The sequence below is a fragment of the Schistocerca serialis genome, chromosome 6 (genome assembly GCF_023864345.2).
Source record: "Schistocerca serialis cubense isolate TAMUIC-IGC-003099 chromosome 6, iqSchSeri2.2, whole genome shotgun sequence".
NCBI lineage: Eukaryota > Metazoa > Arthropoda > Insecta > Orthoptera > Acrididae > Schistocerca > Schistocerca serialis.
This window is the reverse complement of record NC_064643.1, coordinates 337841992-337866181: the sequence shown is the minus strand read 5'-3', so window position 1 is coordinate 337866181 and position 24190 is coordinate 337841992. Positions and strand designations below refer to the sequence as shown.

Genomic DNA, 24190 nt, shown 5'->3' with positions numbered 1-24190 from the left:
GTAGGTCTGTGGTCATAATGTTGTGGCTGATATGTGTAAGCAGATGCAGCTGTAGATGTACCCACTGAACCACATACTTTCAGGCCATGATAATATAACCACCTCACAAAAGCACATACTGAACTCTAATGCTGAACATTAATTGGCAGGCTCATCTCATCTTTGTAAAATTTTATTTTTATGGTGTGTTACATTCTATTTATGAAGAAACCGAAAAGGAAGGTAAAGGAATGCCCTCTAGAAGACCTAGAAGACTACTGCTCTATAAACTTATCGAGACATGAGATGAAGGGAGATAGTTGTGTTTCTTTGGGCGTGTAGGTTTGTTTAAAATATTGTCAGCTTTTCGTAATTCTGTGTGGAAATGGTGTCCCACAGCTCTACGATATTTAAAGGGTCATTTCAATCTCTAGGAGATGCTAATGAATACGTTTACAAACGACTTAAATTCTTAAGTCGTTAGGTCGTCTTCAGTCCGAAGACTTGTTTGATGCACCTAATTATTGTCTATCCTGTGTAGATGTAAAGTCTACATAGTCACTGCAATCCTCACCTATTTGAATCTTCTCACTGTGGTCAAGCCCGTCTCCCTCTGCACAGTTTAAAATAGTAGCTTCCCTCCAAATCTCTGCTTCCTTGATCCTCAGGATATGTCATATGAACCTAATTTATCTGATTTTTCAGCATTCTTTTGCAACACCGGGTTTCGAAAGCTTATGTCTATATTGCCTATCGTCCACGATTAAATTTCGTAGAAAGTTACACTCCATGCGAGTACCGCCTGAAAAGGTTTCAATAATCTTTATATCTGAAGTTCATAAATTCACATTCTTCAAACATGATTGACTGTTGCTGTAGCTAGTCTGCATTCATATATATTTTTTTACTTTGGCCATCTGTACTGCCAGAGCAACAACTTATTTATATCTAGCGTGTTTTCTCATCCAATTTTTTCGTAACTACCTGATTTAATTTCACTGTTGAACTGGTTTTAACTACCTGATTTAATTTCACTGTTGAACTGGTTTTCGAAACTTTTTGCTTTGACTATTACAATAGAAGTTAATTGTGACAGCTTATACGGCAATAATAGACCTGTGGGCGCTGTATCAAAAACTATTAATCTTAGTTCCATATGCAGCTGAGTTCCGTGGACGTACTCTACTTTCCACACGCAGGTGACTAAGACGCTTAATTACGTTTAGAATGCCTCCACACGAAATGTTCAAACAGCACATGTAGAATTAGGATTAACAATATTTGCTGCACTTTATTATTGACGCCACTTTTATTATCCTACCCCCCATGAACCTTGGACCTTGCCGTTGGTGGGTAGGCTTGCGTGCCTCAATGATACAGATGGCCTTACCGTAGGTGCAACCACAACGGAGGGGTATCTGTTGAGAGGCCAGACAAACGTGTGGTTCCTGAAGAGGGGCAGCAGCCTTTTCAGTAGTTGCAGGGCAAACAGTCTGGATGATTGACTGATCTGGTCTTGTAACACTTGCCAAAACGGCCTTGCTGTGCTGGTACTGCGAACGGCTGAAAGCAAGGGGAAACTACAGCCATAATTTTTCCCGAGGGCATGCAGCTTTACTGTATGGATAAATGATGGCGTCCTCTTGGGTAAAATATTCCGGAGGTAAAATAGTCCCCCATTCGGGTCTCCGGGCGGGGACTACTCAAGAGGACGTCATTATCAGGAGAAAGACAGCTGGCTTTCTACGAATCAGAGCGTGGAATGTCAGATCCCTTAAGCGGGCAGGTAGGTTAGAAAATTTAAAAAGGTTTTTTTTTGTGGTTTTAGGGCGCACAACTTCAATGGTCATTAGCGCCCTGACTACATTAAGAATGCACCGCGAGGCACAAGTTTAAAACAACAACTAAAAGAGAAAACACGATAAAAGAGACTGACAGGCATAGGATTAAAAAACAGCATCATCAAATGTCCTTAGAGAGGTTTGTCAAATTGATAAAACTAAGAACGCGAGCAGCTGCTCATGGGTCATCCACTAAAATGGCATCTAGAGTACATGGCAGGCCAAGATCAAGATGCAGTGTGTTAAAATCTGGACAGGACATTAAAATGTGGCGGACCGTCAGCAATTGACCACATGGGCAGAACGGCGCTGGCGCAGCCGTCAGCAGATGGCTATGGCTGAACCGGCAGTGTCCAATGCGCAACCAGGCCAAAACGACCTCCTCCCGCCGAGAAGGGCGGGAGGAGGACGTCCAAGCCGCGGGAAGAGGTTTCAAGGCCCGAAGCTTGTTGTCTGTTTTTTTTTGGTTGGGTTTAAGGGCGCTCAACTGCTGAGGTCATTAGCGCCCAGTCACTGTTGTTAGAGCACAGGGAATCTGGTAAAACTCAAGGGGATGGGGGGACACCAGAAGGACCTGATAAAGATGCAGATAAAATAAGTAAAAAGGTTAAATGTCTTTGGACATGCCAGTTAAAGTTATAAAACGCAGAATATGAGCAGCTGCTCGAGTGTCATCAGCTAAAACATCCGGTAAAGTAGATGGCAGGGACATGACAACACGAAATTGACTAAAACGGGGACACGACAATAAAACATGGCGCACTGTTAATGCCTGACCACAAGGGCACTGCGGGGCAGGGTCACCGGAGAGCAGGTAGCGGTGGCTAAACCGGCAATGCCCAATCCGCAACCTGGTCAGAAGGACCTCCTCGCACCGAGATGGTCGGGAGGATGTTGTCCAAGCAGTTGGGAGCGGTTTTACTGCCCGGAGCTTGTTTCCTTGGAGGGATGACCAAGCATCCCACCACAACGACACAAGCCTCTTACATACATCCCCACGAACGTCAGATGACGGGACACAATGGGAGGCTGGCCGAGGCAGGAGGACTGCAGCCTTGGCTGCAGCATCTGCAGCCTCATTCCCAGGCACTCCTACATGTCCAGGAACCCACAGAAAGCTGACAGAACCACCATTATCAGCGAAAGAATGGAGGGACTGCTGTATCCGTTGAATCAATGGATGGACCGGATAGGGAGATCCAAGGCTCTGAAGAGCACTGACTGAGTCAGAACAGAGTACTTACGATGAATGGCGGTGGTGGCGGGCATACTGAACGGCCTGATGGAGAGCAAAAAGCTCGGCCATAAAGCTGGAACATTGGTCGAGGAGCCGGTATTTAAAGGTGGTGGCCCCAACGACAAAGGCACAGCCGACACCATCGTCAGTTTTGGAGCCATCGGTGTAAATAAAGGTGTGACCGGCAAGTCGAGCACGAAGTTCGACAAACCGTGAGCAATACACTGCAGCCGGAGTACCCTCCTTCGGGAGTGAGCTGAGGTCGAGATAAATATGAACCAGAGCCTGGAGCCAAGGTGGTGTCGGGCTCTCACCCTCCCTGAAGGTGGTTGTTGTTGTTGTGGTCTTCAGTCCTGAGACTGGTTTGATGCAGGAGCTCAGCTGTGAAGACCGAACAATGGCCACGGAGCCGGTATTTGAAACTTGGTGCCCCAACAATAATGGACCACCCGATCCCGTCATTGGTCTTTGAGCCATCTGTATAAATGAAGGTCATATTAATGAACTTCGAACGAAGTTCAACAAAACGGGAGTGGTAGACCGAACTGGGGGTAACCTCTTTTGGGAGCGAGCTGAGGTCAAGGTGAACGCGGACCTGAGCCTGGAGCCAAGGTGGCGTGTGGCTCTCGCCCACTCGAAAGGTTGCAGGGAGTGAAAAATTAAGGTGTTGAAGGAGGCGACGAAAGCGAACTCCAGGGGGTAGCAGGGTAGAGAAATACTACTCGTACTGACGGTCGAGAAAGTCGTCAAAAAAGGAACGATAAAACGGGTGGTCGGGCATTGACAGTAGCCGCAGGCATACCGACAAAGCAGTATATTGCGCCGGTAGGTGAGTGGCAATTCGCCAGCGTCAGCATGAAGACTCTCTACGGGACTAGTATAAAACGCTACGATCTCAAGTCGTGAACCCCGATGTTGTATGGGGTTGAGGCGGCGTAAGATGGATGGCCGTGCAGAGGAGTATACGAAGCTCCCATAATCCAGCTTGGAGCGGACGATCGACCGATATAGACGAAGTAGGACGGTTTGATCCGCTCTCCACGACATACCACTGAGAACACGGAGGACATTTAAAGAACGGGTACAACGGGCAGCCAAATATGACATGTGGAGACCAGCTAAGTTTCCTGTCAAATGTAAGACCTAAAAATTTTGTCTCCACGAATGGGAGAGCAACGGGACCGAGTTGTAAGGACGGTTGGAGAAACTCTTTGTAGCGCCAGAAGTTAATACAGACCGTCTTCTCGGCAGAAAAACTGAAGCCATTGGCGACACTCCAGGAGTAAAGACGGTCAAGAGAACGCTGAAGACAGCGCTCCAGGACACGTGTACGCTGCGCGCTGCAATAGATGGTAAAATCGTCCACGAAAAGGGAGCCTGATACATCAGCTGGGAGGCAATCCATTATTGGATTGATCGCTATGGCGAAGAGAGCGACGCTCAAAACTGAGCCCTGTGCCACCCCATTCTCCTAGCGAAAGGTGTGACAGGACAGAACCCACACGTACCCTGATCTGTCGATCCATTAAAAAGGAACGAATAAAAAGAGGGAGGCGACCGCGAAGACCCCATGTATGCATGGTGCGGAGAATGTCCGCCCTCCAACAGGTGTCGTAAGCCTTCTCCAAATCAAAGAACACAGCCGCGGTCGGGCGCTGCCGCAAGAAGTTATTCATAATGAAGGTCTACAAGGTAACCAGATGGTCGACAGCAGAGCGGCGCCTACGAAATCCACATTGTACATTGGTAAGTAGGCGTCGAGACTCGAGCAGCCAAACCAAACGAGAGTTAACCATTCGCTCCATCACTTTACAGACACAGCTGGTAAGCGAGATGGGTCGATAACTGGAAGGCAAGTGCTTGTCCTTCCCTGGTTTAGGAATCGGGACAACAATAGACTCGCGCCAGCATGCGGGATGTCCCTCAGTCCAGATGCGATTGTAAGTACGAAGAAGAAAACCTTTACCCGCAGGAGAAAGGTTCTTCAGCATCTGAATATGAATAGAATCAGGCCCTGGAGCGGAGGACCGTGACCGGGCGAGTGCGTTTTCGAGTTCCCGCATGGGGAATGGGGCATTATAACTTTCACGCTTCGAGGAGCGGAAGTTAGGTGGCCTAGCCTCCTCTGCCTGCTTGCGGGGGAGGAAGGCAGGGTGGTAATGAGAGGAGCTCGAAACCTCTGCGAAAAAGCGGCCGAAGGCATTGTCCTCCGGGGCCACAAGGACGTCATTCGTTACCATCAAGCCAGAAACTGGTGAGTGGACCTTAGTGCCAGATAGCCGGCGCAGGCTACCCCAGACAACAGAAGAGTAAAACTGTTGAAGGTGCTTGTGAAAGCAGCCCAGCTGGCTTTCTTGCTTTCTTTAATAATACGACGACACTGTGCACGTAATCGTTTATAAGTTATACAATTCGCCACTGTAGGGTGGCGTTTAAAGGTGCGTAAAGCACGTCGACGAGCACGTAAAGCATTTCTACATGCTGCGGTCCGCCAGGGGACCGGTACGCGACGTGAAGAAGAAGTAGGGTGAGGGATGGAATATTCAGCAGCAGTGAGAATGACTTCCGTGAGGTGTGCGACCTGACGATTGCAGCTTGTGAAGGTTTGATTCTGAAAGGTCGCCCTGGAAGAGAAGAGCCCCCAGTCTGCTTTGGAGATGTTCCAACTAGATGAGCACAGGGAGGGGGTATGCTGCAGGAGATGGATAACACACGGGAAGTGGTCGCTCGAATATGTATCAGAAAGTGCATACCACTCAAACCGATGTGCAAGTTGGGTAGTACATATAGAGAGGTCTAAATGGGAGTAGGTGTGAGATGTGTTCGAAAGAAAAGTAGGGGCGCCAGTATTGAGGCAGACAAGATTGAGCTGGTTGAAAAGGTCTGCTAACAGGGAGCCCCTCGGGCAGGATGCCGGAGAGCCCCAAAGGGGATGGTGGCCATTGAAGTCTCCAGTTAACAAAAATGGGGCAGGTTGCTGAGCAATAAGCTGCATCATGTCTGCCCTGGTAACGGCAAATGACTATGGAGTGTAGACGGTACAAATGGAAAATGTAAAAGCGGGGAGAGTAATGCGGATGGCAACTGCCTGCAGGCCGGTGTGCAACGTGATGGGATCGTAGTAAGTATCATCCCGGACCAGCAACATAACCCCTCCATGAGCCGGAATACCTACCACAGGGGGTAGGTCAAAACGCACAGAGGTTTAGTGTGCCAAGGCAATCTGATCGCATGGGCGTAGCTTCGTTTCCTGGAGGGCTACGACGAGCGGACGGTGCAAGCGGAGCAGCAACTTCAAGTCCTGTTGGTTGGAGCGAATGCTGCGAATATTCCAGTGAATAAGTGCCATCGTAAGAAGAAAAGGAAGATTAAAGAAGGGGTCACCTCGAAAGCCGCTGAGGGCCTGGCTTCGAGCGAGCACTGCCGCCGCTATCAGTAGGCGGACAGTCATCGTCCATTGGGTCTATAGGTTCATTGGCCATCTTGGTAAGATGGCCGGGAGGGGGAGCTTCCTCCGCCGGTGAACGGCCAGATGTTCGGCTACCAGCGGTGCGGCCAGGCGAAACGGATGACGGCCTGGGGCGGCAACCGCTGGGTGGCGCAGGAGAAGAAATGCGCCGTGGCGGAGAAGGAGAACTGTGCTTCCTGTGAGCCTTCTTGGAAGGTCGTTTGGTGGAAGTACCGGTCGAAGGCTGGGAGGTCGAGGTACATAGGAAGTCTGCATGGGACGGTTCCTTCTTGAAGGCCCGTGCATCTGACTTCTGGGTCTTCGTCTTAGCAGAAGCTGATGAAGGGGCTGGTGTCTGTGGGGTGATGGGGGGGAGAGGAGACGTCGACCGCGCGATCTTAGCACTGGCCGAACGAACGACCGTGGTGCTGAGGGTCAGATCGCATGTCTGGGTTGCCACCTCCCTGGTAGTCCGAGGAGAGGCGAGGACAGTACTGTATTTCCCCGCTGGGAGCAGCGTGGGCTTCCTACTAGCCAATAGCTTGTGAGCAGCCGAGGTGACACTTTCTCTTTGACCCGAATATCTTGGATACAGCGTTCGTCCTTATAGACAGGACAGTCGCGGGAGGATGCGGCATGGGCACCCTGACAGTTCACACAACGAGGAGACGGAGGTGGACAGCCACCCTTATGGGCATCCCTGCCACAAGTGACACATTTAGCCGCATTGTAACAAGAGTGTCGTGTGTGATTGAAACGCTGACACTGGTAGCAGCGCGTAGGTGTCGGGACATAGGGGCGAATTGAAATAACCTCGTAGCCCGCCTTGATGCGCTATGGCAGCTTAACACTATCGAAGGTCAAGAAAAGTGTCCGGGTCGGTACAAGGTCATTGTTGACCTTTTTCATGACCCTATGGACAGCCGTCACGCCCTGCTCGGCGAGGAAAGACTGAATCTCCTCGTCAGTCAATCTGTCAAGTGATCGAGTATAGACCACACCACGAGACGAATTCAAAGTGCGGTGAGCCTCCACCCGGACAGGGAACGTGTACAGGAGTGTGGCCCGAAGAAGTTTTTGTGCCTGAAAGGCGCTCTCAGTTTCTAGTAATAAGGTACCGTTACGCAACCTGGTACAAGATTTGACAGATCCGGCTAAGGCATCTATGCCCTTCTGGATAACGAAAGGGTTGACAGAGGAAAAATCCTTTCCGTCCTCAGAGCGAGATACAACGAGGAACTGTGGGGCAGGTGGTAGTACTTTTGTCACTGGTGGCTGGTCAAGTTTCCGTTTTTGGGCAGAAGTCGAGAGAGATGGAGTGAAATCCATTGCAGAGGAATCCCCCATGATTGCCAGCGTCTCCGATGGCGCGCTCCTTCCTTGTGGGGACCCTCTCAGAGGGCACTCCCGCCTTAGGTGAATGTTTACACCTCAGGTCACACCTCCCGTGAAACAGACGGAGGGACCAATCGGTATGGTCAGATGGTATCAGCTCAGGCAATCACCCCTCCCTGGGCCTGGCCTTTACCAGGGGGTACGTGTGTGCCTTACACGTCTACCCAGGGCGGGGAATTACGCGTTACCCCGTCACCGGCTATGCGTGCGAACGCGTGGGTCGGCCTTCAGGCGCGCACAGGGAGGAAGGAAGAGAAGGAAAAAGAAGAGAGAGGGAGAGAGAAGACAGACTGTCTCAAACGCCGATGCGGAGACCAGAGGAGGCAACGAGAAGGAGGCAACGAGAAGGAGGCAACGAGAAGGAGGCAACGAGAAGGAGGCAACGAGAAGGAGGCAACGAGAAGGAGGCAACGAGAAGGAGGCAACGAGAAGGAGGCAACGAGAAGGAGGCAACGAGAAGGAGGCAACGAGAAGGAGGCAACGAGAAGGAGGCAACGAGAAGGAGGCAACGAGAAGGAGGCAACGAGAAGGAGGCAACGAGAAGGAGGCAACGAGAAGGAGGCAACGAGAAGGAGGCAACGAGAAGGAGGCAACGAGAAGGAGGCAACGAGAAGGAGGCAACGAGAAGGAGGCAACGAGAAGGAGGCAACGAGAAGGAGGCAACGAGAAGGAGGCAACGAGAAGGAGGCAACGAGAAGGAGGCAACGAGAAGGAGGCAACGAGAAGGAGGCAACGAGAAGGAGGCAACGAGAAGGAGGCAACGAGAAGGAGGCAACGAGAAGGAGGCAACGAGAAGGAGGCAACGAGAAGGAGGCAACGAGAAGGAGGCAACGAGAAGGAGGCAACGAGAAGGAGGCAACGAGAAGGAGGCAACGAGAAGGAGGCAAGGAGAAGGAGGCAACGAGAAGGCAAGGAGAAGAAGCCAAGGGAAAGAGTAAGGAAGACAGTGAGGTGGTAAAGAGCAAAGAAAGGAACCAACCAAAGGAAGGAAGAAACGAGAAGTGAAAAAGCAAAATGACCGCAAATAGAGGTCGTGGAACCGTCCGTCTCCGGACGCAGGCGCCAACAACCCCCTTGAGGGGGAGGGACTCCGTTTAGTCGCCTCTTACGACAGGCAGGAATACCTCAGGCCTATTCTAATCCCCGGACCCGCAGGGGGGAATTTAAAAAGGGAAATGGATAGTTTAAGTTAGATATAGTGGGAATTAGTAAAGTTCAGTGGCAGGAGGAGAAAGACTTTTGGTAAGGTGAATACCGGGTTATAAATACAAAATCAAATAGAGGTAATGCAGGAGTAGGTTTAATAATGAATAAAAAATAGGAGTGCGGGTAAGCTACTACAAACAGCATACTGAATGCATTATTGTGGCCAAGATAGACACGAAGCCCATGCCTACTATGGTAGTTCAAATTAATTTGCCAACTGGCTCTGCAGATGAAGAAATTGATGAAATGTATGATGAGAAAAGAAATTATTCAGGTAGTGAAGGAAGACGAAAATTTAATAGCCATGGGTGACGAATTCGAGAGTACGAAAAGAGAGAGAAGGAAACAGTGGGTGAATATAGATTGGGGGAGAGAAATGAAAGCAGAAACCGTCTGGTAGAATTTTGCACAGAGCATAACTTAATCATAGCTAACACTTGGTTCAAGAATGATAAAAGAAGGTTGTATACATGGAAGAATCCTGGAGATACTAGAAGGTATCAGATTATATAATGGTAAGATAGATTTAGGAACCAGGTTTTAAATTTTAAGACATTTCTAGGGGCAGATGTGGACTGACCACAATCTATTGGTTATGAACTGTAGATTAAAACTGAAGAAACTTCAAAAAGGTGAGCTTTTAAGGATATGGGACCTGGATAAACTGAAAGAACCAGAGGTTGTACAGAGTTTCAGGGAGAGCATAAGGGAACAATTGACAGGAATGGGGGAAAGAGATACAGTAGAAGAAGAATGGGTAGCTTTGAGGGATGAAATAGTGAAGGCAGCAGAGGACCAAGTAGGTAAAAAGACGAGGGCTAGTAGAAATCCTTGGTTAACAGAAGAAATATTGAATTTAACTGATGAAAGGAGAAAATATAAAAATGCAGTAAATGAAGCAGGCAAAAAGGAATACAAACGTCTCAAAAATGAGATCGACAGGAAGTGCAAAACGGCTAAGCAGGGATGGCTAGAGGACAAATTTAAGGATGTAGCAGCTTATCTCACTAGGGTAAGATAGATACTGCCTACAGGAAAATTAAAGAGACCTTTGGAGAAAAGAGAAGCACTTGTATGAATATCAAGAGCTCAGATGGAAACCCAGTTCTAAGCAAAGAAGGGAAAGCAGAAAGGTGGAAGGAGTATATAGAGGGTCTAAACAAGGGCGATGTACTTGGACAATATTATGGAAATGGAAGAGGATGTAGACGAAGATGAAATGGGAGATACGGTATTGCGTGAAGAGAGTGACAGAGCACTGAAAGACCTGAGTCGAATCAAGGCCCTGGGAGTAGACAACATTCCATTAGAACTACTGACAGCCTTGGGAGAGCCAGTCCTGACAAAACTCTACCATCTGGTGACCAAGATGTATGAGACGGCGGAAATACCCTCAGACTTCAAGAAGAATATAATAATTCCAATCCCAAACAAAGCAGGTGATGACAGACGTGAAAATTACCGAACTATCAGTTTAATAAGCCATGGCTGCAAAATACTAACACGAATTCTTTACAGACGAATGGAAAAACTGGTAGAAGCCAATCTCAGGGAAGAACAGTTTGGATTCCGTAGAAATGTTGGAACACGTGAGGCAATACTAACCCTACGACTTATCTTAGAAGCTAGATTGAGAAAAGGCAAACTTACGTTTCTAGCATTTTTAGACTCCGAGAAAGCTTTTGACAATGTTGACTGGAATACTCTCTTTCAAATTCTGAAGATGGCAGGAGTAAAATACAGGGAGCGAACGGTTATTTGCAATTTGTACAGAAGCCAGATGGCAGTTATAAGAGTCGAGGGACATGAAAGGGAAGCAATGGTTGGGAAGGGAGCGAGACAGGGGTGTAGCCTCCCCCCAATGTTATTCAATCTGTATATTGAGCAAGCAGTACAGGAAACAAAAAAATTCGGAGTAGGTATTAAAATCCATGGAGAAGAAATAAAAACTTTGAGGTTCACCAATGACATTGTAATTCTGCCAGAGACAGCAAAGGACTTGGAAGAGCAGTTAAATGGAATGGACAGTATCTTGAAAGGAGGGTATAAGATGAACATCAACAAAAGCAAAACGAAGATAATGGAATGTAGTCGAATTAAGTCGAGTGATGCTGAGGGAATTAGATTAGGAAATGAGATACTTAAAGTAGTAAAACAGTTTTGCTATTTGGGGAGCAAAGTAACTGATGATGGTCGAAGTAGAGAGGATATAAAATGTCGACTGGCAATAGCAAGGAAAGCGTTTCCGAAGAAGAGAAATTTGTTAACTTCGAGTATAGAATTAACTGTAAGGAAGTAGTTTCTGAAAGTGTTTGTATGGAGTGTAGCCATGTATGGAAGTGAAACATGGACGATAAATAGTTTCGACAAGAAGGGAATAGAAGCTTTGAAATGTGGTGCTACAGAAGAATGCTGAAGATTAGATGGGTAGATCACATAACTAATGATGAATTATCGAATAGAATTGAGGAGAAGAGGTGCTTGTGGCACAACTTGACTAGAAGAAGGGATCGGTTGGTAGGACATGTTCTGAGGCATCAAGGGATCACCAAATTTGTATTGGAGGGCAGCGTGGAGGGTAAAAATCGTAGAGGGAGACCGAGACATGAATACACTAAGCAGGTTCAGAAGAATGTAAGCTGCAGGCTGCAGTGAGTACTGGGAGATGAAGTTTGCACAGGATAGAGTAGCATGGAGGGCTGTATCAAACCAGTCTCAGGACTGAAGACCACAACAACTATCAGATTTAAAACACCAAGTGGCAAACCATTTTATGGGTTTGTGACTTTTCACTGGTTTCTGTCTGAAGGTATTTCCACCACGGTGTGTCACAATGGAAGAAAGGAGGGTTCTGGAAATAGTATACAACACTGCCTGCCACATTGCTTGCTTCATTTTCACACTATGTACGTTGTCTCTAATGGATTTTCCATTATTTATTCGCAGATTTTTTGTGGGGTTTTAGGGCGCTCAACTACCAAGGTCATTATCGCCCAGTCACAAATGTAAGTGCACATATAATTTGGTAAAACTCAAGGGGGGAACACCAGAAAGGTCTTGCAAAGATACAGATAAAATAATTGAATGAGTGTGATGTCTTTGGACAAGTCCGTCAAAGTAATAAAACTTTGATCACGAGCAGCTGCTCGAGAGTCGTCAGCTAAAATTTCCTGTAAGGTAGATGGCAGGGACCAGGACAACACGAGATTGATCAAAACAGGGACACGACAATAAAACATGGCGCACTGTCAATGCTTGACTGCAAGGGCACTGCGGGGCAGGGTCACCGGATAGCAGGTAGCGGTGGCTAAACCAGCAATGCCCAATCCGCAACCTGGCCAAAATTACCTCTCTCAGAGATGGTCAGGAGGAGGTTGTCCAAGGTGATGGGAACGGTTTTATGGCCCGGAGCTTGTTTTCTTGAAGTGACGACCAAGTCTCCCACCGTAATGACAAGCCTCTTACAAACAACCCCACTAATGTCAGACGTTGTGACACAAAGGGAGGCTGGCCGAGGCAGGATGACTGCAGTCTTGGCCGCAGCATCAGCAGCCTCATTCCCAGGCACTCCACATGGCCTGGAACCTACATAAAGGCAACAGGAGAGCCACGATCAGCAAAATAATGGGATTGCTGGATCCGTTGCAGCAAGGGATGGACCAGATATGGAGCTCCAAGGCTCTGAAGAGCACAAAGTGAATCAGAGCAGAGTACATACGGAGAATGGTGGTGGCGGCGGACATACTGAACAGCCTGATAGAGAGCAAAAAGCACGGCTGTAAAGCTGGAACACTGGTCAAGGAGCCAGTATTTAAAGGTGACGTCCCAAATGACAAACGCACAGCCAACACCATCGTCAGTTTTGGTGCCATCAGTGTAAATAAAGGTATTACTGGCGAATCGCGCACGAAATTCAACAAACCGTGAGCAATACACTGCATCTGGAGTACCCTCCTTTGGGAGCAAGCTGAGGTAAAGATGAATGTGAACCAGAGCCTGGAGCCAAGTTGGTGTCGGGCTCTCACCCTCCCTGAAGGTGGTAGGGAGGGCAACATCCAATTGTCGAAGCAGGCGACGAAAGCGGACTCCAGGGGCAGCAGGGCAGACACATACCACCCATACTGACGGTCGAGAGAATCGGCGAAGAAGGACTGATAAGAGGGGTGGTCGCGCATTGACAACAGCTGGCAGGCATACCGACATAGCAGTATGTCGCACCGGTAGGTCAATGGTAATTCGGCAGCTTCAGCATGAAGACTCTCGATGGGTCTAGTATAGAATGCTCCAGTCGCAAGACGTAACCCCTGATGATGGATGGAGCTGAGACGGCGTAAGAGGGATGTCCAAGTAGACGAGGCTCCCATAATCCAGCTTGGATCGGACTATGGACCGATATAAGCGAAGCAGGTCAGTGCGATCCGCTTCCCAAGATGAACCACTAAGAACACAGAGGACATTAAGGGAACGTGTACAATGGGCAGCCAAATAAGAGACATGCGGAGACCAACAAAGTTTCCTGTCCAGTGTGGGCCCTAAAAACTTCGTTGCTCCATGAATGGGAGAACAATGGGACCGAGATATAAGGATGGTGGAAGGAATGCTTTATGTCGCCTAAAGTTGATGCAAACCATCTCTTCAGACAACCGTAAGCCATAACCCACACTCCATGAGTATAGGCTGTCAAGACAACGCTGTTGGCAGCGCTCCAGGAGGCATGTTGCCTGGGCACTGCAGTAGATCGCGATGTCGACGAAAAGAGAGCCAGAGACGTTAGGTGGAATGCAATCCATAATTGGATTGATCGCTATGGCAAAAAGGGCTACGCTCAAAACAGAGCCCTGAGGCACTGCGTTCTCCTGGAGGAAGACGTCGGATAATACAGAACCCACACGTACCCTAAACGTTCGATCTGTTAAAAAGGAATCAATAAAAAGGGGCAGGCGACCACGTAGGCCCCACCTGTGCATAGTGCGGAGAATACCTCCTCTCCAACAGGTATCTTGAGCCTTCTCCAAATCAAACAAAACAGCTACCGTTTGGCACTTTCGCAAAAAGTTGTTCATGATTAACGTCGACAAGGTCACAAGTTGGTCAACAGTGGAGCGGCGTCGACGAAAGCCACATTGAACATTGGTAAGTAGCCATCGAGATTCAAGAATCCAAACCATCAGAGCGTTAACCATGCGCTCCATTACCTTACAGACACAGCTTTTAAGAGAAATGGGGCAGTAACTAGAAGGAAGGTGTCTATCCTTCCCGGGTTTGAGTATGGGAACGACGGCCTCACGCAACGCATGGAGACCTGACCTTCGGTCCAGACGCGATTATTGGCATGAAGAAGAAAGCATTTGCCTGTCGGAGAAAGGTGTGTCAGCATCTGAACGTGAATGGCATCTGGCCCTGGAGCAGGGGACTGGGACAGTGCAAGTGCACGTTCGAGGTCCCACTTGGTAAAGGGGGCATTATAATATTCCAAATTCAGCGAGTGGAAGGAAGGTCGCCAAGCTTCTTCTGCCTCTTTTCTGGGAAGGAAGGCAGGGTGGTAATTGGCGGAGCTTGAAACCTCCGCGAAACAGCGGCCGAAGGCGTTGGAGGCATCCACAGGGTCCACAAGTACCTCATTACCTGAAGTCATGCCAGGTATCGAGGAGTGAGCCTTAATGCCCGATAGCTGGCGCAGGCCACCCCAGACGATGGAAGAGGGAGTAAAACTGTTAAAGGAGCTTGTGAAAGAGGCCGAACAAGCTTTTTTGCTGCCTTTGATGAATCTACGACATTGCGCTCGGAGTCGTTTGTGATCAAAACAATTCGGCAGCGTAGGATGGCGGCGAAAGGTGCGGAAAGCACATCGTCAAGCACGGATAGCGTCTCTGCAAGCCTCATTCCACTAGGGGACTGAAATGCGACACAAAGAAGAGGTAGTATGAGGAATGGAACGTTCGGCAGCATTGATGATAACAGCCATGGGGTATTCGACCTGACTGTCAGCTGAGAAAGTCTTGGTCCGAAAGGTCGCGAGGGAGGAGTAAAGTCCCCAGTCAGCTTTCGGTATGTTCCAGCTCGAGGGACCGGGGGATGGGGTGTGGTGCAGGAGACGAACGACACAGGGGAAATGGTCGCTCGAATAGGTGTCAGAAAAGACATACCACTCGAACCGATGGGCAAGAGTGGTGGAAGAGATCGAGAGGTCCAAGTGGGAGTATTCATGAGTAGAGTCCGAGAGGAAAGTCTGGGGGCGGCAGTATTGAGGCAGACAAGATTGAGGTGGTTGAAAACATCGGCCAAGAGGGAGCCTCTCCGACAGGATGCAGGAGAACCCCAAAAGGGATGATGGGCATTGAAGTCGCCAAACAATAAAAACGGCGGAGGAAGCTGAGCAATCAGGTGCATCATGTCAGCCCGACTAACTGTGGATGATGGAGTGTAGACAGTACAAACAGAAAAAGGGAGAAAGAGTAATACAGACAGCTATTGCTTGAAGTGGGGTGGTCAATGGGATGGGATGGTAATAGACATCGTCCTGAACGAGCAACATGACCCCACCATGAGCTGGGATACCGTCCACAGGGGTTAGGTCAGATCGCTCAGAGGTCTAGTGGGTAAAAGCAGTACGGTCAGTTGGGCGTAACTTCGTTTCCTAGGGACCAATGACGAGTGGACAGTGCAGGTGGAGGAGCAGTTTTAATTCCTCCCGATTAGATCGAATACCTCTTATGTTCCAATGTAACAGTCATCACGAATCAGAGAAAGGGGGAACGAAACGGGTGAAGAGCTGGTCACCTCGACGGCCGCCGAGTGCCAGGTTTCGAGGGAACATCGCTACAACCGTCGGGAGGTGGATCCTGTACCATCGAGTCGTCGCCAGCTCCGGCCACATTCCTGGGTTGCGCAGGAGGGGCAGCATCGTCTGTCGACAACAGGCCAACTGAGCGCCTGGCAGCAGAGCGTCCTGGCGAGAGCAGCGACTGTCGGAGCATCAGACGAAACGCGCTGGGGTGGGGTGGGTGATAAAGACTACTACTTTGAGGCCTTCTTGGAAGACCGATGAGTCACAGGGATGGTGGGCTGGGGGGGGCTGGACCCAAAGAAAGTCCTCACACTCGGGGTCCTTTTCTGAATGCCAGACCTCGGAAGTCGAGTCCTTTAAGTTTCCCTGATGGATGCCTGATAAGAGGATCGCCTCTCAGGCGGCGGCGGCGGCGGCGGCGGCGGCGGCGGCGGCGGCGGCGGATGAAGGGTGGCCCCTGGGACAGAGGGAGCAGGGGGCCACGAGGGGGGAGGATTTGGAAGGGAGGGATTTGGGAGGCGGAGGCATAGACCCCAGATGGCGTGAGGAGGTGGAGGGAGGACAGGATAGGGGTGAGGATACGGCAGAAGGAGTGGACGCGACCGAAGTAAACGACGTTGTCAACATCACAGGATGGAGGCAGTCAATTCTTCCTTGCCTCAGAACGAGACTGATGGTCCAAGGTCTCTTCTTCTGATATGCGGGGCAGTCGAAAGATCTAGGCGAGTGGAGGCCAGGACAATTGACGCACCAAGGTGGTGGGGTGCATGTATGTCCCTCATGAAGAGGACGTCCACAATCGCCACAAAGGGGCTCAGCTTCACACCATGACGACATGTGCCTGAAGCGCAAACATCGAAAGCATCGCATAGGAGGTGGGACGTAAGGTTGCACGTCACACTGGTAGCACATCACCTTTACCTTCTCAGGGACAACATCCCCCTCAAAGGCGAAGATGAAGGCCCCAGTGTCGACCAGATGATCTTTGGGGCCGCGCTGGACTCGCTGGACGAAATGCACGCCACAGCGCTCCAGGTTGGCCCCGAGCTCCTCATCAGATTTCAGCAGGAGGTCCCGATGGAACATAACCCCCTGTGTCCTATTGAGCGCCAGATGTGGGACAATGGGCACTGGGATGTCTCCTAGTCGGTTACATGCCTGGAGTGCCGCCGACTGTGTAGTGGAGGTGGTCTTCATGAGAATGGACCCCGAACCCATTTTACTAAGAGCCTCGATTTCTCTGAAGTTATCCTCGATTGCTGTACAAAGAACGTGGGCTTTGAGGTGGCGAACGTCCCCCAATCGGTCTGAGAACAGACTAAATATCAGGGGAAGTATTTCGCCCCAAGCTGGGGGGGCGTGTCCTCCTCCGAGGGAGTGACCAAGGGGGAAAGGCAGAAGTACCAGTTCCAGAGACAGAACCTTTCCTCTTCGAAGATGCGGCCGCAGAGCGACCTGATGCATGTTGACGTTTCATCTGCGAAACGTCCGCTCCGATACCACCCACTCCAACCGGGGGCTCTCCCCACGGGCGCCACCCAGCCTCAGCAAGGGCCACCTGGCAGGATGACCGTTGCTGGGAGTCCTGATGCCCCAGGTAGACAGGCATCTACTCCTTGGCTTACATGGGGAGGGTACAGCTCAGGTATCGGCAGTACGATCCCTGTGTTGTCAGGGGGGCTACAACCTAGAGGGTACATGAACCCACCACAACAGGCTCGTTACTGTGCTGGATTTCGGGTACCATGGGAAGTCCATGATTGTAGGTGCAGATAGGTACGCACTATGGGCATAACTTGTGCAATCCATCAGGTGTTTAGGCCCAAATTGATGAGCAGCGGGTGCAGTTACGACGCCGTTGCGATGATGCACTGAGGACCCGTGATACACCGCTTAAGGTGTCCCTCCCCAAAAGGCTCGTACTTCTGTAGAATATTGAAAAATGGAGGTCAAACCCCAATGGGGACAATCACATTGAAGGCCGAAATGGTTTAAACTCCTTTTAGTCGCTTCTTACGACAGGCAGGAATACCTTGGGCCTATTCTTACCCCGGACCCACAGGGGGCATGTATTCGCAGAGTATGGATTGTTTTAGTGATTTGTTAGCACCTCCTAGTGATTTTTCCATCTTCTGATTTCTTGCCCTTCATTTCTTTCACAGACTTCTACATACATCTGCAATCATTTCGATGTGAGACCGAAAATTAACACAAAATAATGTTTAATGTAGAGAAGGTGTATCACAGATGGAAAGGCAGGCGTGGAGGGCAAAAGAAAATTTTTGGGACAAAAATTTCTAAGCATATTTCGATAGTGAAATAGATGTTATGAAACTATCAATCTAATAAATTAAGCATTACAATTTAATATTTTTCCATCTTTTGCGCTACATCTGCCCTTTACTTTGAAAGTTTTCGTGGCCTAAGTGGCGTCTATGTCTCTGCCAATTCAGGTTTCCAGTGTGTCTACGACAGTTTCAACAAACTTTTTACTACGGCTGCTGCCCTTTTTCTCGCATTGATTTCATTTTGGTACCGGTCTCACACTTTTAAACAATATTTTATAATTTGTCATGACGTTGACTTATAAGTAGTTTCCTTCATAAACTGTTCGCTTTTCATGCTCTACCAATGAATCTTAGTTTACCATTTGCTACGACTCCTTCCTTCACCTCATTTATTGCAGTTGACCCATTCCAATTCGACTAAGTGGTATTATAGTCTTAACATACTTTTTGCATTGTGAAGTTGACAGTTTTGTGTTTCTGAACATTTGAAGCTAGCAGCCAGTCTGTGCACGACTTGTGAAGATTCGAAAGTATTTGGGTAGTTTTTCTGGCTGTACTTCATTATAGGTAACTGCATTATCTTCAGGAAGTTAAGGGTATTAGTATTATGGAAGCGTGGAGGTTCTCATGACTTCTTGTTAATAAAATCTGGGTCTTTAGGCCAGATCTTGTTCCTTATGAAACACCAATAGAACGTTCTGATCTCGCTATCAGGACCATCAGGACTGTTCTGGTGCATTTGGCTGACCACTTGGTACATCCAAGGAGACACCATTCATGTGGTTCAAGAAACCACAATATTTTACCTACTTCTAATGTCGCCTGCCCAGTTAATTCACCCTAAGCTCATCAAGACTGCAGTTGAATCTCACCGCCTGCCAAAGAATCATGTTTGTGAAGTACCTTTGAGCCAAGCAAAAACATTTCAGTGAGTCCTGCGAATGACAAAAACTGGGGTCAACCGTCATGCGCTTAACTGCAAGAACTACCGTAAAAGGGCGTTAAATGAATCACAATAGAAATTTCAGACTGCATGTTACATACTTTGCGTAGCTGGCTGAAAATTACCCCATCTTCCCTGGAGTGAAAGAAGCCACAGGAAGAACTGTTGCGCGACACCCTACTCTTGCACATTCAAACAACGTTTTAGCTGGATTGGCAGAGGTGCTGTCACTGGGCAGACCACACACTATCAAGTCAGAAGACAAATTAGTAGTGGAAGCGCACTCAGTCCCGAAGCTGACGAAGCAGAAGTGCGACAACGCCTCTACGGAATTGGGCAATACTATAGCTCTGGCTAGGCTCCTTCAGGAGCTGCCTAACAAGAGAGTAGAATTAATGAAGTCATAGCAGTGCAATGGGGATACCCAGCTAGCACTAAATGTTTTCCATAATGTGGATGCTTCTGTCGAGGTACAGGCTGGTCGAATTGTCTCTATCCCCCCTCCTCATGCCCTTCCCAAATCAGAGTTTGCTCAGATGTTCCCAGATGGTCTCCCAGTACGTACATGGTGCTGAGGTAGCAGCAAAAACTTAGACGAAGACCAATCACAACACATCATGAATAAGCCAGGTGCCTACTCTGAATTTAGTGTCCAGAAGGTAAAGGCATCTGCCTGAACAGAAGATTACATCTGACTACCTGGCATCTTCACACAACTGAGTCACCTTCTCGTTAACTCCCTCGCCAGGGTGTTAATTTTTTTGCTGGGACAAGGGTTCGTATCTGCTCTTGCATATGCCTGCCTACCTTGTTGCTGTCGTCTGGTCTTCGGGACCACCTTATCGCTGATCATTTCCTAGCACTCGACATCTGGCATGCTGACGCCAATGACTTGAGTACCATCGTTCCCTGTGCTGTATTGCAGGGCCTAAGGTGGTCCAGCAGCATGGACAGGATTGTCTTAGCACACTGTCTGCTCAGATCGTCCAGTTGATGCCAAAAGGTGACAACTAACACGTGCTGCTCAGGCCTAGCTGCTGACAGCAGTTTTCTGTCCGCTGCAGCTCACTATATCAGCTCGGGGTTGGCCTCTAGTGACGGCACTGCTGTATTTAGCATGAATAAAAATTCAACCAGAGATGAATTGCTAGCGGTCTGCACCTCCATTCTACTCACCACCAATCGCGACCCAGAATGAACTGAAGGAGGCAGGCATGATTTTCTGACTTTCATACAACTGTTCCCTCCACAGGAGTAGATCTCTTCCCTGGCTACTACAGAAGCAAGGCAATCTATGCAAATCGCTGGAATTTCATACCGATTAAGTCCACACAGTCTAATTTCAAACTGATTGCAGCGAAGCTCATTCATCTTCTCTTGAACGCTGACAATATTATCTTGTTCAGGTACGCACTGTATTCCAAACAGGGGTGATCCAAATAGCATGTCCAGGATCATGGCCGCTAATTATGGATGTACAGTCATTATGTTTAAACAAGAGAGCAGTCTTCACTGTGGAAGACACCATCCCCCTCGTAGCCCAAAAATATGCACCAGGGGGATCAGTAACACCAAGTAAATGCTTATGTTTGACATCGATGGAAGAGTCGATAAGGAATTTTTTCCACATATTCACAAAAGAAATAATAGTTGGAAGGGCTGACTCAGCATGTAGGAAAGCCTAATCTTCGGTGAAATTGAAAGCGAGGGTGGTAACTTTAAAAGTGCAATGAGAGTTCCATTGTTAAATGCAGAGGAGAGAATTGAGGATGTGTTAAATGACGATCGGCTAGGCTTTATGGAAGGTAAACGCACCTGAGAGCAACTCAGACGTTACGGTTGATAATGGAAGCAGGACTAAAGAGAAGACACGTTCATAGGCTTTGCCGACCTAGAAAAAGTGTTCGACAATGTAAAATGGTGCAAGATGTTCGAAATTCTGAGAAAAATAGGGGTGAGCTATAGCGAGACCAGTAATGTACAATATGCACAAGATCCAAGAGGGTATGGTGAGAGTGGACGACCAAGAACGAAAGTTCGGATTAAAAATGGTGAAAAACAGATATAGTTCCCCTGCTGTTCAATCTGTATATCGATGAAGCAATGATGGAAATAAAAAACCCGCGTGGGATTAGCTGATCAGTCTAAGGCGCTGCAGTCTGACTGTGCGGCTGATCCTGGTGGAGGTTTGAGTCCTCCCTCAGCCATGGGTGGTGTGTTTGTCCTTAGGATAATTTAGGTTAAGTAGTGTGTAAGCTTAGGGACTTATGACCTTAGCAGTTAAGTCCCATGAGATTTCATACATTTTTTAAAATAAAAAGGTTCAGGAGTGGAATTAAAATTCAAGGTGAAAGGGTATCACTGATAAGATTTGCGATGACATTGCTATCCTGGGTGAAAATTAAGAATTACATGATGATCTGAATGGAATGGACAGTAATGAGAACAGAATATGGTCAGAGTGAATCGGAGGAGGACTACATGGAAAGCAGCAAGCACTGGCAGAAAGGGTATTACTGGCCATAAGAAGCGTACTAGTATCAAACATAGATCTTAATGTGAGGAAGAAATTTCTGAGAATGTACGTTGGAGCATATCGTGGTATGGTAGTGAAATATGGACTGTGGGAAAAACGGAACAGAAGTGCATCTAATCTGAGAAGTGGTGCTACAGACGAATGTTTAAAATTAGGTGGAATGATAAGGAACGAGATTGTTCTACACAAAATCGGAGAGGAAAAGAATATGTGGAAAACATAAGGAGAAGGGACAGGCAGACAGGACATCTGTTAAGACATCAGGGACTGACATACATGGTACCAGAGAAAGATGGAGAGGGCAAAAACTGTAGAGAAAGACAGATTGGAACACATTGACCCTGTAATTGAGGACTTAGGTTGCAACTGCTACTCAGAGATGAAGAGTTGCACAGGACAGAAATTCGTGGAAGGCCAGTCACAAGGCCAGTCACAAGGCCAGTCACAAGGCCAGTCACAAGGCCAGTCACAAGGCCAGTCACAAGGCCAGTCACAAGGCCAGTCACAAGGCCAGTCACAAGGCCAGTCACAAGGCCAGTCACAAGGCCAGTCACAAGGCCAGTCACAAGGCCAGTCACAAGGCCAGTCACAAGGCCAGTCACAAGGCCAGTCACAAGGCCAGTCACAAGGCCAGTCACAAGGCCAGTCACAAGGCCAGTCACAAGGCCAGTCACAAGGCCAGTCACAAGGCCAGTCACAAGGCCAGTCACAAGGCCAGTCACAAGGCCAGTCACAAGGCCAGTCACAAGGCCAGTCACAAGGCCAGTCACAAGGCCAGTCACAAGGCCAGTCACAAGGCCAGTCACAAGGCCAGTCACAAGGCCAGTCACAAGGCCAGTCACAAGGCCAGTCACAAGGCCAGTCACAAGGCCAGTCACAAGGCCAGTCACAAGGCCAGTCACAAGGCCAGTCACAAGGCCAGTCACAAGGCCAGTCACAAGGCCAGTCACAAGGCCAGTCACAAGGCCAGTCACAAGGCCAGTCACAAGGCCAGTCACAAGGCCAGTCACAAGGCCAGTCACAAGGCCAGTCACAAGGCCAGTCACAAGGCCAGTCACAAGGCCAGTCACAAGGCCAGTCACAAGGCCAGTCACAAGGCCAGTCACAAGGCCAGTCACAAGGCCAGTCACAAGGCCAGTCACAAGGCCAGTCACAAGGCCAGTCACAAGGCCAGTCACAAGGCCAGTCACAAGGCCAGTCACAAGGCCAGTCACAAGGCCAGTCACAAGGCCAGTCACAAGGCCAGTCACAAGGCCAGTCACAAGGCCAGTCACAAGGCCAGTCACAAGGCCAGTCACAAGGCCAGTCACAAGGCCAGTCACAAGGCCAGTCACAAGGCCAGTCACAAGGCCAGTCACAAGGCCAGTCACAAGGCCAGTCACAAGGCCAGTCACAAGGCCAGTCACAAGGCCAGTCACAAGGCCAGTCACAAGGCCAGTCACAAGGCCAGTCACAAGGCCAGTCACAAGGCCAGTCACAAGGCCAGTCACAAGGCCAGTCACAAGGCCAGTCACAAGGCCAGTCACAAGGCCAGTCACAAGGCCAGTCACAAGGCCAGTCACAAGGCCAGTCACAAGGCCAGTCACAAGGCCAGTCACAAGGCCAGTCACAAGGCCAGTCACAAGGCCAGTCACAAGGCCAGTCACAAGGCCAGTCACAAGGCCAGTCACAAGGCCAGTCACAAGGCCAGTCACAAGGCCAGTCACAAGGCCAGTCACAAGGCCAGTCACAAGGCCAGTCACAAGGCCAGTCACAAGGCCAGTCACAAGGCCAGTCACAAGGCCAGTCACAAGGCCAGTCACAAGGCCAGTCACAAGGCCAGTCACAAGGCCAGTCACAAGGCCAGTCACAAGGCCAGTCACAAGGCCAGTCACAAGGCCAGTCACAAGGCCAGTCACAAGGCCAGTCACAAGGCCAGTCACAAGGCCAGTCACAAGGCCAGTCACAAGGCCAGTCACAAGGCCAGTCACAAGGCCAGTCACAAGGCCAGTCACAAGGCCAGTCACAAGGCCAGTCACAAGGCCAGTCACAAGGCCAGTCACAAGGCCAGTCACAAGGCCAGTCACAAGGCCAGTCACAAGGCCGATGAAATAAGAAAGAAAAAGTGTCACATGAAAGCTATTCTGGGAAGTTTTGAAGATGGAAGAAGTATGTAGTCAAATGAGAGCACTATTTTTTTCATTACCACCTCTGGTTTCAGCTACCAATGTGGGTATCTAAGGAATTCTTGGAAATTAAGTATCATGGAATGACACATGAAAACAAGATTAATAAAATAAATACTGTCGTTTAACTCTTCCTCGAAGCCAATGAAAGTAGCATGATTAATATTCTACATCAACTTTTCTGCAAAAACATTATCACCACGATTGTAGAGTTTCACAGGCATGTTTTGATGCTCGTTGCTTCTTTGTTTCGCATTGAACTTCCACTGTACGTACCTCGCTTTGAATATTGTTCAGGTAACTAATGGTAAATGGTCTTGGCTAAAAGCAGTCATAATGAAGAATAAGTGGATTTAGTCTTGTCA

At 48.8% G+C, this 24190-nt stretch overlaps 1 protein-coding gene across 1 annotated transcript in view; it reads left to right on the top strand.

Annotated features, from left to right (window-relative positions):
• The window catches only part of LOC126484857 (repetin-like), a 23789-nt gene extending 40 nt beyond the window's left edge, over nt 1-23749 (top strand). The window contains exons 2-3 of the mRNA XM_050108453.1: nt 8235-8834; nt 22079-23749. Coding sequence (XP_049964410.1) covers nt 8235-8834; nt 22079-23749 — 2271 coding nt within the window. The remainder of the gene's footprint in view (nt 1-8234; nt 8835-22078) is intronic.
• Nucleotides 23750-24190: the final 441 nt, after the last annotated feature.